Source organism: Neofelis nebulosa, chromosome 12, assembly GCF_028018385.1.
Source record: "Neofelis nebulosa isolate mNeoNeb1 chromosome 12, mNeoNeb1.pri, whole genome shotgun sequence".
NCBI lineage: Eukaryota > Metazoa > Chordata > Mammalia > Carnivora > Felidae > Neofelis > Neofelis nebulosa.
The window spans coordinates 20,341,760-20,356,625 of NC_080793.1; the positions used below are offsets into that span (position 1 = coordinate 20,341,760).

Below are 14,866 nucleotides of genomic sequence, written 5' to 3' on the forward strand. Positions count from 1 at the left end.
CCCTTGGTGTTTTGGGGACTATTCAAGTTTTATTCCCAGTTCTTCTGCAGGAAGGAGAAGGTGCCCGGGTGGGGCCTCTGCCTCCCCAAAGTCCAGTGGTTTGCATCTGAAACATGTGATGTAGGCTGTTTCTTGCGAGGGGATTTCATCAGCTCCTACCAGTCTGAACACTCTGCCAGAAGCACCAGGGCTGGGGTTACCAGAGATGCTGGGGATGGTCCCCGCACTGCCGCTGTCATGCTGAGACCGTATTTTGGAAACTGGTGCCTGCCAAGGACATTTCAGTTTATCCCCAGGAGGGGGGAAGAAAGTATTTTTAAAGCATCCAGCTGAATCACCAGGCAAACGCCAGGTCTTTTTTATGTTTCCTCAGTCCTGGGAGATGGGACAGATCTGGAGATGGAGAGTTAGAAGACCTGGGTTTCAAGCCCCAGCCTGACTTCCATTCTGAAAGCCTCAGTTTTCCTCTCTGTTAAATGGGAATGGTAGTAGGCACTCCAGTGCCTACTGGAGAAGAGGAAACTGAGGCCCAGAGAAAGGAAGTAACAATAATATTGATAACAGTTACTGATTACTGAATGCTATATTCTCGCCACTGCGCCACGGGTTTTACTGCAATGACTGAGGTCTGGGAGGGCAGGAACTTTTGTCACCTTCTTGGTACCCAGTACAGAGCCCTAAACATAGCAGGTGTTCAGTGCATTGTTGTCGATCGCCTGGATTTTATCACTTAGTGTTCACATTGTTGCCATGAAGTGGGTGTTGTTGCTGTTCTCCTTTTACAAATGAGAAGCCCGAGGTTCAGAGAGTTTAAGTCACTCACCTGAGGTCACACAGCTTTTCTTTGGGGTTGGTCGGCCCTTACTTTGGGATGTGCGGGGGTATGTCGTCTTGTGGGAGCTGACTGTGTGCATCTCTCTCCGGTGCTGTGCTGGTGATACCACATTGGTAGCTTGAAATTGGCCATAATGTGGGCATTTACACTATGGCAATCAGATCAGGCCACAAATCAGGCTTTTTCTTTTCTTTTTTCTTTTTTTAAGAAAGCCACATGTAAAGGGTACTGTGGGGTAGAAAGCCAGCACTGCTAGGAGGTGGAGGGTTCCTGGCAGGGCAGGAGGCCCCAGGGGTGCCAGGCCGAATGCTCCCCTAAAGTGTGGTATTTGAGAAGGAAAACCTTTCTGAGACGGGGAGCCTCATCTGGCGTGTGAGTTGTGCAGTGCAGCCGCCATCTGACTTAGGAACAGGTCAGTTTGAGCCTGAATTCAGGGCCAAGGTGTCTGGCCTTTAACCCCAAGTGACAACAGCCATCAGTTGGTCTTTAAGCACGGAAAGCCTTGACCAGAATGATGCTGTGGGAAGATTTAGCCCGCAGCGTGTGCCCAGGGGATTAGAGGCTGAGCCAGGGACCGGGCCAGTGGCAAGAGGCACTAACAGACCTGGGAGCCAGGAGGAGGCTCAGAGCGCCCCGCCCCCCCCCCCCCCCGCCCTCCCCTTCCCCGCCCCCGCCGTGTTTCCTGAAAACGTCCTGTGTGCCAGGCCGTGTGCACACATTGTCCCGTTACTTTGCATGCACATGCCTTCAGTTACCTTCAGTCTGTGGTTGAGGGCATCAGAGGGGTCTGGAAGAGCCACCAGATCTGGATCCAGGCCTTTCTGTCCCCAGCCCCTTGCATTTTTAATTCCTGGGTCCCTCCTTCATTCCAGCATACAATCCCATCTCCTTGCCAAGTGCCGGCCACACTCTGGTGTGTTTGGCAAGAGCGACCCCTTGCTCCCAGGCCTGATCCCCCATGAGCCCCTAGATCCTTGCCAGAATCCCCTGTTCTAGGGGAGAGGCTGGGGATCAGGGCCAGAGTGGGTTGCCCAGCTGGCAGTCTTCTTGGAGTCTTGAGTCCACAGCCAAAGGCCAAGGACCGGGAGGGGCCTCAGGTGCCAGGAGGCTGCACTCAGAGCCCCACTAGGTCAAGGGGTCATTTGGAGGGTAATGCTGTGCTTGTGGCTGTGTACAGACCCAGCTCTGCCTGTCTTGTGCTGTGGGACTATGGGCGACTCTTACAACCTCTCCGGGCCTTTCCTTATCTGTTAAATGCCTGGTTATGAGAATCTGATCAACACATGCCATGCCCGAAAATGTTGAGTGGGTAAGGCTAGGATCACTTCCCTTCCCTTTTATGATTTTCATATGTTGCCACATGTTGCATAAATGGCTACATGTGCAGAAAAGAGCCTGTCGTATCAGAGTTTACAAAGAGGAAGGGGGGCGGGGCACCTGGGTCGCTCAGTCGGTTGGGTGTCTGACTCTTGGTGTTGGCTCAGGTCATGATCTCATGGTTTGTGGGTTCAAGCCCCATGTCCAGCTCTGTGCTGACAGTGCGGGGCCTGCTGGGGATTCTCCCTCTCTGCTCCTCCCCCACTTGTGCTCCCTCTCTCTCAAAATAAATAAATAAGAACTGTTAAATAAAAAAGAGGAAGACAGAAAGTGCGGGATGGGAATTATAGAATATCACAGGGCGTCAGCGCTCCAAAGGGCCCCAAAGCACCTAACCGCTCTTCCTGACTTGCACTGGCAGGGAACCTGAGGCAGGGCATGCCCAAGGTCTCATCAGAATGAAGCCACTACACAGGTCTGCCATGGTGGCATGTGTGTGTGTGTGTGGGGGGGGGGGGGGGGGGGAGGTATAAGAACAGCGAATCTTCATTTTACTCTTATTTTTAAAGCAGCTGTTATTTTTGGAAAACACACATAAGGAGAAAGAGTAAACTTGGCTATAGTTGTATTACCTAGTACTAATTACTATAAACATTGTGGCTCACTCCTCCCCCCCTCACTCTCTGTTTCCCTCCCTCGTTTCCTTCTCTTCCTCCGCATGTTAACTGTTGTTCTTTGTATGTAATGGGCTCAAACTAGATACAGATGATTTGATAACCAGCTCACTCAGCGTGTCTCTTCTACACCACTGTATATTCTTCCACAATAGGACCGGTGACAGCTGCATGATGCTCCTTTGAGCAGAAACATCATAATTTATTTCAGTGGTCCCCTAAGGTTGGACACCAAGGTTGCTTTCAATCTTTTCACGTACTGCAAGGTTCGGTCACAGATACATAAGACTGTACTGTCTAGATTCGCACGGCGTGGTTCAAAGCCAGCTTCCTCTCCTGTGACATGGGGAGAATACTTCTTGCCTCCTTGGATTGGCGTAAGGATTAAATGATGACATCCTAATCCACGGAAAGGCCTTTACGTGATAGGTGTGCAATAACGTCTTGCTGTTAGCAATGCATTCACCTTTTTTTGGTGGACGCTTTTCATGGAGCGTGAATTTAAGGGTGTGGGTGTGGGTGTGTGTAAGTGCTTATGCGTATGTGTGTTTTGCTCGTATGGCCACACCCTCCTCATCGCCCATGCGGAGGTTGGCTGAGGAAGGCCCGCATCCTCCCCTCCTTAACTCTTCAGGGCGAATACACAGTTTCTATCTGGATTGGCGAGCCCTGGGATCTTTTGGAGGCCACAGGGAAGAGGGCCACAGGGAAATGACAGCATTTCTCTGCACTTGGAAGAGCTGGCCATCCCTTTTTCTGTAGAAGACCCAGAAGAGGTCTGTGGCTGATCTTAGGGGAGCTCCAGAGCCAGGAAAATTAAACTCAGTCCTGCAGGGAGCAGGCCATATGGGCGTTTCACGGGTATGGCCAAAGTCATTTGTTCATGAGCTCTGTGCCAGCTGGGCTGTGGGCCAGGACTTTAGGCCCATAGCCTCATTTATCATCCCAACAATTCTGTGAAGTCCATATTACCCCCATTTTACAGAAAAGAATTCTGGGGTTCAGAGAGGTTAAGCCACTTGCCCAAGGTCACACGGGTTTCAAAGAAAAGCTGGAGATCTCTGCCCATAAAGCACATGTTCCAGAAGCCCCTGTGCCTTGCAGCCTCCCATCACCATGGCGTTTCTACTGGTGTTGGCAAGTGGAATCAAAGAACCCAGGAGATTTAGTGCTAGAAGGTTATTTCTGACAACCTCAGAAGTAATCTCATCAAGCCTCAAGATTTCCAGGCTAAGAGAGGAGAAGGCACTTGTTCAGTGACACTCAGGCTGTCACATGGGTCTCTGCTTCCCCAGTTCTTCTTGGCCAGCTCACCTACCACCCAAATTCCCTGCGGGCTTTAACTACAGGGTAAATTCAGCAGCCTGGGCCAGAAGGAGTGGATGACCTTGGGGGGGGGGGGGTTCATTTCTTTCCCAAGGAGGGAGTCCCCATGAATTCTGAAGCTGCCAGTCCCCAATTTCCCCCCAATGGCTGGAAAGCCCTGTACCTCCAGGGCTCGGGACGTTGTGTTCAAGGTAGGTCACCCCAATGAGCAAGGCCCATCCCAGTCCCAAGCCATGTCCTGGGCTGCACCAGAAGGCTTGGAGAAAGGCAGACCTACCTTCCATTCTGGTTACCACGCTGGGCAATTAGGTGGGGCTCAAGAGGGAATGTGGATGGAGGGCGGGGAGCCGATGGCTGAGTGATGGGCAGTAGGAGGGTGGTTGAGGATGGCCTTCGAGGTGCTGGAGCCTCACGACCCAGGGGCTAGAGGGGACAAATGGCCAAAGGCTTGCTGGGCCCCTGCGGCCAGGAGGCAGGCTTGTGCAGATTCAGCAGGATGTGGGCACGCTTCTGGTAAAAGTACTCAAGGGGCGCCTGGGTGGCGCAGTCGGTTAAGCGTCCGACTTCAGCCAGGTCACGATCTCGCGGTCCGTGAGTTCGAGCCCCGCGTCGGGCTCTGGGCTGATGGCTCGGAGCCTGGAGCCTGTTTCTGATTCTGTGTCTCCCTCTCTCTCTGCCCCTCCCCCGTTCATGCTCTGTCTCTTTCTGTCCCAAAAATAAATTAAAAAAAAAAAAAAAAAAAAAAGTACTCAAGGCTGGGACCAAAGGATTTTGCTGTTGCTTTGTTTTTGTTAGGTGACCAGAACCTAATCCCTTCCCCATCTCTGGGTCTCAGTTTCCTTACCTGTAATCGAGATCGCGCTCCTGTCCTGCCCATTTCCCAAGGCTATTCTTGAAGCATCTTGTGCAATGAAGGACAAGAAAGCAGTTTAGAAAATCCCCCGAGGGCGTCTGGGTTCCTCAGTCAGTTAAGCATCCGACTCTTGATTTTGGCTCAGGTCTTGATCTCACACCCAGTCCGTGAGTTCGAGCTTAGCATCAGGTTCTGAGCTGATAGCGTGGAGCCTGCTTGGGATCCTCTCTCCCCTTCTCTCTCGCCCCTTTCCCCGTCTTTCTCAAAATAATAAATAAATAAACTTAAAAGAAAAAGAAAAAGCCCCTGAAAGGCTCTGCATGGAATGAGAGCTTCAGTGTCGATTTAGAACGTTGGCTTAGTGAATTGCAGTTAGTTGGTAATAAGCTCTCCGCCCAATTTTATCGTGCACAGATATTAACGATCTCTGCAGGCTGCAGTGGTGTGAACACCGAGCATTGTTGTTAAGAGGTGGATGATTGTGGGCGTCAATCTCTACTGGCACTCACCAGCTTTGTGACTGCAGGCAGGTTCCTTGGGCTCTCTGGGCCTCTGTTTACCCACCTGTAAAATGGGCATGTCACACCAGCCTGACTGGCTTGTTGTGAGGGCCACAGCCACCGCATGGGCAACTGGCTAGATTCAGTAGATCATCCAGCGTGTATTTACTCTGCTTCTACTGTGTGTCAAGCCCCGTGCTGGGCACTGGGGATATAATGGTGAACACTTCAGAGTTCCCAGTCATCAGGAAGACAGACCTGAGGTCTAATTCCAAATGGATCCCCGAGGAGGGCACGTGGGGGCTAAGATCTACAGGTTGCCTAGAAGTTCCCAGGGAGAAGAAGTGGGGTTGAGTTTGTCCTAGGAACAGTGGGGAGCACCCTGAGGAGGGTGGAGAGGGGGGAGCAGGGAGAGGCTGGACCAGCACCTTCTTCACTTCTTTCTCAGAGCATCGGGCAGGACAGGAGTGTTTCCAGCACAGATGGACCATGTTTGCACGCTTTTGTTTTGGAACGATTGCAGTGGTTCAGGGTGGCGAGGAATGGATTGGAGGGGCCCCAGAGCTTTCCAGGAGAGGCCACGTGTGGATGCGGTGATGGGGCAGGTTCTGGTGAGACTGAGGCAATGAAACCGATAGGAGTCGATGATGGACCGTTCATGGGCTGTAAGGGAGAGGGAGATGTCCAGAACGACGGTCACTTGTGTTTGCGCACCTGGGCAAGAGATGGGGCAGCTTTGGAGGGTGGCGGTGTCCTGAGGTCACTGTGGGATGTGTTGCTTTAAGCAGAATTTGGCCCGTGGGGGGAGATGGTGTGCCAGGAGGGGGCGCAGCACAAGTAAAGGCAGGGAGGAGCACTGGTGAGACTTGGGGGGCTGGGGGGGGGGACACAGGGAGGTAGACCAGTGTGCTGCTTTCCTTGGTGTTAGGTGGCTGCCCCTAAGATGGATTTGGGGTTATCTGGGGGCCGTGGGGCGTGTCTAGCTGAGGCAGCCACCTGGCCTTGATGGCAGGGCTGCCTGGATTAATGACCAGGGAGGGAGGGTGAGTGAGTGACGGGCCGTCAGGGAAGCCCGCCCCTCGCACAATGGCCCACATGGTCACCAGAACTGGCAGGCGGGGCCTCATTAGGGTCTGGCCCTGCTCCACATCGGGCTGGGGGCTGCGGGGAGAGCCTTACCACCCAGATGTGTGCAGAAGGCAGGGAAGAGGCTGGAGGGGTGGGGTGATTGATGGGATGAGGGCATCTTGTTCTAGCTCTGGCTTTGCCAGATACTCACAAACTAACCTTAGGAAAGTCCATTCCTTATTCCTTCATTTGTTCGTTCATTCGTTCATTCATTCGTGTTCCAGGCCCCCAGCTGTACGCTTCGCAGGTCTTACCTCATTGAATCCTGGCAGCCACCCGTTGGGGGGGCCACACTTCTTATCCCTGTTTTACAGATGAAGAAACAGGCTGAAGGCGGTGAAGTCTCCAAGGTCACAGAGCTAGTGAGAGGTGGGGCTGGGATTGGAATCCAGGTCTGCACTGACTCAGGATCCATTTTCCTTCCCTTCTGGTTCTCAAATCTGGCTGCTCATCAGAATTGCCCGGAGAATCGTTTTTTGGACAATAGACGCCAGATTTTTTCCTTTTTCTTTTTGTTTCCTGAATCAGAACCCCTGGATCCTCCATGGGGCCATGCCCCCACTCCTGCCTCTCCCTCTTGGCTCGCTCTCCTCTGGGGATGCAGCTCTGCTGTTCTCAGGGAAAGCCCAGCTGGTTCCCACCTTGCCCTCTGCACTTGCCCTTCCAGAATACTCTGCTGCCGGCCTTTCCTGTGACTTACTCCTGCCTCTGTCTTCAGTCCCTTGTTCGAATGTCACCTTCTCAAGGAGACCTTCCTGGCCATCCCCAAACCCTCCTCTCCAACCCCTTACTCTCTGAGCCGCAGATTCTTGACCCGGGCCACATATCCTGGTCACCTGGGACACTTTAACGTGGCGGATGTCCAGAGACTGATTTTGTTGGTCTGAGTCAGCCGCAGGCATCAGGCTTACCAAAAGCAGCCTGGGATATGGATCAGGGCTCCATCCTACCCTTGTCGGTCTTATCCATCCCTCTCCATGTTCGTTTACCGGCTGTGTTTATTGGAGTGGAGCAAGGACTTGGCCTGTCTTGCACCTTCCCATCTTCCCAGTACAGTGAAAAGCACCCAGCGGACAGGAGGAGCTCCGCAACTACCTGTCAAATGAATGAATGGGATGAGGGAAACGTGGGGAAAGGTAGCTTGCCCTCTGATTAGCTCTGGGGACAACAGGGGACATTCACCCGATCAGTCACTTCCCCACCTCCAGTGCTGCCTACAAAATCCCACTGTAGCTACAGGCCCAGCTTAGGGTGAGGACGGGGGTTGGGGGCCGGGGGTGGGGGGGATGGCAGGCATTGCTGCAGCCTCCCTAAGGTATTGGGTTGCAGGATGGAAGGCAGGACAGGAAATCAGAGCTGCAAGGGTGCCAAGCAAGCATCCAGTGTGAGCTCGCATTGTGCAGGTGAGCACCAGGGCCTGGGGAGGGAGGGAGCCTCAGCCAAGGTCATGCCCTAGAGGGTAAGGGCTACAGAAAAAGCTCCCAGAGGGTTGCAGCTGTTGAGGCCTCCTCCCAGGCTCAGCATGCTGTGTGACCTTGGCCAAGCCTCTGACCTTCCCTGGAACCTCAGTGTCATCGGTCTGTACTTTGGCTGAGACGGCCCCAATCCCTGATGTCGGGAGACTCTGCCGTCCTTTCCTGGGCTGCGAGATCCGACCCGCAGAGAGCTCGCAAGGGGTTAAGCTCCTCCTGCTGACTCTCACTCCGCACGCAGACAAACCCCCTCCTTCTGACAAACACTTGTAGGAAATCAGGCTGGGCGCTTCCTGCCCAGGCGAGGCGGCCTCAGCCGCAGCAGGGGCGGGGAGAGGTGGGGAGCGATGCTTGTCTGTGAGCAGCAGCTCGGGCTGGCAGAGCAGCCTGGAGGCGGGCCAGGGCGCCATGGAGGCGGGGGGCTCCCCAGGTTTGGAACAAAGACCTCACAGGCAGGTCCCCTGAGCCTGGGCCAGCAGGATGGTGGTGGAGCCCAAGAGAGGTAAGGGAGTGAGGAGGGCAGGGGAGGCCGCCTTCCCTCTGGGCTGGCCAGTCACAGACTCTCTGGGACAGTCAGGGCAGCTGGACCAGCCCAGCCAGGAAGTTACAGCTGTGGCAGCTGTTACTACTTCTCTCCCAGCTCAGGGAGACTGGCCCCCGGGGCATGGGTGGATTTCAGGGGGATTTCTTCAAGCTTCCGGGTGCTGGATCCCAGTCTGAGCTCTAGTCCGAGCTCTGATTCTGATCTCTGTGAACTTGGACAAGCGCTGGTCCCTCTCTGTGTCTGGGGTGTCCTAATCAGCACACGCAGAGTTAGTCCCTGGGCTGCTAAGGGGCCTCAAAGGTGATGCTCGGATGAGAGGCAGGCCAGGAGGCAGCAGGGGGGTCCCCACTAAAGAGCGGCCCCTTCCGTGGTAGCAGACACAGCCCGGCTCTTCAGGCAGGCGGGGCTAGAGTCCGCAGCGGCCAGGGTACCCTTCCTCTTTCTCCTCGGCCTCTGATGTGGGGAGAGCTGGGGGCAGGAGGGGGTACATCCAGCTGGTGCTTCCTCAAGGGATTCGTTTTTTGGTGGGAACCTCTTGAGTACAGTAGGTCTGTGCCCTGCCAGCTGCTCAGGGAGGGCAGCTGAGTTTGGGGCTCTGAGCTCAGCCCTTTTGGAGGGGCCCAGGCACTTGATATGGGGAGTCTTCCTTCCCCTTCCTCCTGTCCTCACCCCGAGTCTGATGGACTTGGTTTCCCAGTCATGGTCCCTGGGTCTGAATCCCTGGCTGCGTTTCCTGTATGCGAGGTCTTGGGAGAGCCAGCCATCTCTCTACGACTCCGTTTTCTCATGTGGGAGATGTCAGGGTGGACGTAGGAGCAGGGAGGGGTCACCCTGCACAGCCCTGGCTGGATTAGAAGGGGCCTCAGAAGGCGTGGGGAGGCAAAGGTGAGCTGCATGGCTGCAGTCGGCATAGGAGAACCCAAGAGACTGAGCCATAAAGACAAGGGTCCTCAGTTTTGGAGTGGCTGAAGTGGGCAGAGGAACCCTGTGGGGGTGGTCGACCCACTCAGAAACTGGAGAAAAGACCAGAAGGGGCTCACAGACCCCTGAGAGAGCCGGGGCAGGGCCAGTGGCAGGGAGAGAGGAGCCATACAAAAGGAGGGGGGGAGCCATACAAAAGGAGGGGGGGAGCCATACAAAAGGTCGGTGCTTCCCGGTGAGGTAGTTTCTCCAAGGCAAGCAGGGACCTTGAACCTGACAGCCCAGCACCTGAGGGGATTGAGAGCTGTTTTGGGCTCAACCCCTAGTTCGCATGGCTGGGGCCTTCACCCAACCCCCCTGCCTTTCAGGAGCCACCCTGTGGCCCTCGTGCAGGCTGACTGGAACAACCCAGCCTTTGACTGTCATTCAAGGACCCCTGCCCATAGCTCTCAGTCAGGGTCTGTTCATACTTTCAGACCTCTGTGCCTTTGACTATGCTGTTCCCTCTGCCTGGAATGCCTCTCCCCACAGATTCTTCCCCCCAAATCCTCCTTGCCCAGCTTCATGCTTCCTTCATCAATAACCCTCTGTATTGTCACCTACTCCCCCCCCCCCCCCCCGCCACCGCCGTTGAAACTTTGGAACACTTTGACTCATTTCAATGTTCCTTGTGACTTCCATAGTGGTTGGCACACAGTAGAAGGTCATAGGTTTTTTTAAGTTAATTTGCACCCACTGGGCGTTCAATATACATCTTTGTTACTTTGTAGTGGGTCCTCAGGATGGAGGAGGGAGTTAGCAGTTCTGAAGCTGTTGCCCTCAGGAGCCAAAGTCAACCGGGAACCTCAAGGTTCATTTAGCTACCACCCAGCCCACCTTAATGGGGCAGTCACTCCTTAGAGTAGCAAGGCAGGTGACGTTCTCCCCATTTTACAGGGAGGGAAGGTTAAGCACAGCCGTTGACCGGGAAGCAACAGCATCAGACCTGGAACCTGGTCTCCAGGTGCCCAGCGACTTCTCTTTCTTGCACCAGCGGTGAGGGCGGGTCCTCATCCCTGCCTGAGGTTGGCATGTGGTTGGCGCCCAAGTGTGTTTGTTGACTGACCCGCTGAGTAGCTGGCTGGGCCCTGGGCTCCGAGGCACCGAGGGCCGTGGCTTGCGTGGAAGACAGAGGCCTTGCTCAGGAGAGGCTCCCAGGTTTCACGGCCGGGGGAGCACGCGCACCACTCCAGCTAGTGACCGCAGCTGCCTCTGACATGCAGCTGCCCCTGGTCGCAGTGAGTTTCTGCAAAGACTGAGTCATCCCGGGAGACAGGATGTTCCTCTCCGTGCGCCTGGAGGCCTCTGTGATTGGGCAGCCGGCTTTGCGGCATGGCTAGAAAAAAGCCCTTTAAAAAGTCACAAAACCACATGTCTCCCTGGCCCCTTCCTCAGTGGAGATTTCAGGAAGAGAAGAGCGGTGGCCCTTAGCACCTCCCACGCCTCTCCAAGTGGCAGGGGCCAGAAGGCCCAGTCGGCCCTAAAGGGTGAGCCTTGCCAGGGATGTTCACTTAAATGCAGATTCCTGGGCCATATCCCAAGGCCACTGAGTGAGTCTTTGCGTGGACCTAGGAATCTGCATTCTTAGAGGACTCCTAAGAATACTCAAGCTAGAGGCCCACTGAGATTCCCAAGGGGGGTGCAGGCCCCCCAGAGGGTATGGGAAGCAAGGATTAGAGCTTCTCTTTAAAAGATTTTTCTACCTCATGTTTGTTTTTTTTTTAAAGTTTATTTATTTCTTTGGAGAAAGAGAGAAAGGAGCAGAGAGAGGAGAGAGAGAATCCCAAGCAGTCTCTGTGCTGTCAGTGCAGAGCCCGACACGGGGCTTGAACTCACAAACCATGAGACCATGACCTGAGCTGAAACCAAGAGTCAGACATCTAACTGACTGGGCCACCCACGTGCCCTTCTAGTGCAGCTTTTTAAAAATTTATTTTTGGATATATTTTTTCTAATGCATGTATTTTTTTTCCTATACACCAGCATGAGGAGAGAGAGAGAGCATGAGAGCAAGTCTATTTTTCTGACGAGTTTTGTGATAGAAAATTGGAGATTACCGGCTCAGATGAATAGTTTCAAGTCAAGCCACTGTTCCATGCCGACCTTCAGTTTTCTCTTCTGAAAAATACTTTTCCTGTGACCTGCCTCCCTGTTTGGGACGAGGGCAGGTGGAAAACGTGCAACGAAGTTTCTAGCCCAGGCCGGCACAGGGTGAGCCCTGCATATGTGTTGGGAGTCACGGGGAGGCCTGCTGGGTGATCTGGAGGAAGTTCTGGTGGGGAGAGAGGAAGACTGGGGGTGGGGGAGAGAATGAGGCCCCCCGAGTCCTGGTACAGGATCAGGGGTTGCAGCCAGAGGCCGTAGAATGGGGTTCCCTCCCTGTCCTCACCCCAGCCCTTTGAGGAGGCTGCCGCCTTTCTTGTGATGCACCGTTCCCCGGGGAACGTTCTATCCAGAAATAGTTGCCGGCTGACTTTTCTCAACCGTATAAATCAAGGCTCTGACCGAGACCCAAGTGCTCATAAGGCTGCAGGGACACAGACCTGTCTGTCCTCCCGGGAGGCCTAGAATTATACACCATGGTCTCCACAGCACGGAGGGAAGAGCCCGGGCCTGGGCTGTGTGGTGACCTTTCACCCCAGCCTTGTCTTGGCAGGTGGGTGGCTTCAGAGTGAGGATTTTGTATGAGCTAACGAGACCGCTGCTCTGTGGGCTGGGTGCTTGGGGAGTATCGGCGGTAGTGGGAAAGAAGGAGGGGAGAGGAGATGAGGGGGAGAGAAAGAAGGAAAGGAGGGAAAGGGGGAGAGGACAGAAGGAAGGGGGAGCCCTTCTCCAGCTGTCTTTCCCTGCCTCTGGTCCCTCCGCAGCCAGGCTCCCTCTTCTGGCCCCCTCTCCCCAGGCAGTCGGAGGGGAAACTTGTAAGTGTGCTGTCCTGTGCCTGGGATGCCCTGAATGGACCCGAGAGGCCCTCCTGGACCTGGCCACCATGTCCCCTTGCCCACACTCTGTTGTCAGAGCTCCCGGACCCTGCCCCAGTTGCCCCTCCTGCCCCTGCACTCCATGGACATGCTCTCTCTGTCTCTTTTTTAAATTTAGGTGAAATTCACGTCACATAAAATTAACTTTTTTATTATTTTTTAAACATTTATTGATTTTCGAGAGAGAGAGAGAGCAAGTGGGAAAGGAACAGAGACAGGGAGACAGAGAATCCAAAGCAGGCTCCATGCTGTGAGCACAGAGCCTGACACAGGGCTCAAACTCACGAACCGAACTGTGAGATCATGACCTGAGCTTAAATCAAGAGTCGGCTGCTTACCCGACTGATCCACCCAGGCGCCCTATTTTTTTTTTTTAATGTTTATTTATTTATTTTGACAGAGAGTGTGTGTGAGCCAAGGAGGGGCAGAGAGAGAGAGAGAGAGAGAGAGAATCCCAGTCAGGCTCTGTGCCATCAAAGTGGAGCCCGACCCGGGGCTCTGTCTCACGCACCTTGAGATCATGACCTGAGCTAACGTCTAGAGTCGGACGCTCAACCGACTGAGCCTCCCAGGTGCCCCCGAAATTAACCACTTTAAAAGGAGCAATTCATTGACTATATTTATAAGGTTGTGCCACCGCCACCTGTATCTATTTCCAAAACATTTTCATCACCCCGAAAGGAAACCTCATACCCACGAAGCAGTCGCCCCCCATTCCGCCCTCCCCCAGCGCCTGGGAACTGCAGGCTGCTTTCCGTCTCTGTGGGTTTACCTACTCTGGAAATTTCGTAGAAATGGAGTCCTGCTGTGTGTGATTCGTGCCTGGCTCCTTTCACTCGGCCTCAGGTTCTTCGGGTTTGTCCTTGTGGTGATGTGAGTCAGTTCTTCTGTCCTTTTAACGGCTCGGTGCTAGGACACTGCACGTGCACACGCACGCTGTGCATCCGCTCATCCTCTGGTCGACATTTGGGTCACGTCCGCCTTTTGGCTGTTACGCGTGGTGCTGCTCTGAACGTACGTGTATTGGTTTGAGTACCTGTGTTCAATTATTTGGAGTACTGGAACGTCCCAGTGTGAATTCTTACCCGAGGGGGGTCAGGAAAGGTTCCCGGAGGAAGTGGCTCATGGACTAAACACCCCCTGCCCCCCCCCCCCCCCCCCCCGCCGCCCCGTCCTGCCCCACCCTGTGCTTCTCAGGTCGTGCTCGCCTCGATTTGTAGCTGCTGCCTCTTTGTCTGCTTCCTCCTGGGGCTCTCGGCTCTCATGTGGGCAGGGGCTGCGCCCAGCGCCCACGCATGCAGCCTGGCACACGGTGGTATTGCTGGAATACGTGGACCTCTTGCCAGTGTGCGGGACTCTGGCTCCCGACCCTGTATCTCCGGTAATCTTACAAAAGTCTGGAGGGAGAGGAATTATCCCCGCCCCCGCCCCAGCTTTATTGAGGAAAATGGAGGCGGCGTGACTTGCTCAAGGTCACACGGCCTCAAGGGGTGGGAGCCAGGAGCTGACCCAGGGCTTTCTGGTTCCAGAGCTCCTCTGACGCAGGGAGGGGATGGGAGGAGTGATGCTGTCCCCGGATTGTGTCCCCGACAGGGTGCAGGCAGCATGGCTGGTACTGAGATGAGCCGGCGGTGACTCAGGCGCCCACGGTGGCGGCTCCGTGTCCTGAAGATGAAGTGGCCCAGGTGGAGTGCTGGCTAGGCCCGATGGCCAGCTCCAGGACGGAGGTGTGCTGGGCCGAGCCGGGCCTGAGGAAGGGGCCCCGGCGGCGACGCTGGGCCTGGGCCGAAGAGAAAAAGGATGCCGATGGGATACGGGGAAAAGAGGGGCCCTTTCCCAGTGCCACCAGCCCTGAGCTCCTGGAGGACTTCCGGCTGGGGCAGCCGCACCTGCAGCCACCAGAGTGGGGCCCGGCCCCGCAGCCTGCTGAGCATCCGGCTTCTGAGTGCGGAGAGTCCGAGGGAGAGGGTGAGACCGGTGCCCCCTGAGCAGCCCATCTCCTGGTGGGGGGTGGGGAGTGGAGGGCGTTTTAGTGACTTTTTAAAAATGACGATCCATGAAGCCTATCATTTAAAAATGTCAAAGGTCTGAGTTACATAAGCGGTAGTGCTCCTTGCAGGAATATCACAAAATACAAGCAAAAAGAGAAAAAACTAAAAAAATTACTTATTATCCGGAGAAATGCTCCTTTCCATATGTTTATATGCGAACGTAGTTTGCATTCTATGACCGACAGGGTAGCCTGCTTTCGTGTAACTTTATTTAAATTTTTTTTTTAA

The 14,866-nt window shown here is 54.6% G+C and overlaps 1 protein-coding gene and 1 long non-coding RNA gene across 5 annotated transcripts in view; one reads left to right on the top strand and one right to left on the bottom strand.

Moving 5' to 3' along the window:
- The window catches only part of AKNA (AT-hook transcription factor), a 55,478-nt gene that overhangs the window by 1,272 nt on the left and 39,340 nt on the right, over positions 1 to 14,866 (top strand). Inside the window, exons 1-2 of one of the 4 annotated variants that reach the window (XM_058694392.1) lie at positions 8,410 to 8,607; positions 14,181 to 14,555. In XM_058694392.1, coding sequence (XP_058550375.1) covers positions 14,294 to 14,555 — 262 coding nt within the window. In that variant the 5' untranslated portion in view covers positions 8,410 to 8,607; positions 14,181 to 14,293. Of the gene's footprint in view, positions 1 to 8,409; positions 8,608 to 13,471; positions 13,602 to 14,180; positions 14,556 to 14,866 lie in introns of those variants that run through there. The other 3 variants (XM_058694389.1, XM_058694391.1, XM_058694390.1) reach the window with 3 other exon arrangements.
- Positions 6,117 to 13,469, bottom strand: LOC131491451 (uncharacterized). The gene is made up of 2 exons (XR_009251465.1): positions 13,360 to 13,469; positions 6,117 to 7,728 (listed from the first exon to the last, which is right to left on the bottom strand). It is a non-coding gene; the product is annotated as an uncharacterized LOC131491451 (long non-coding RNA).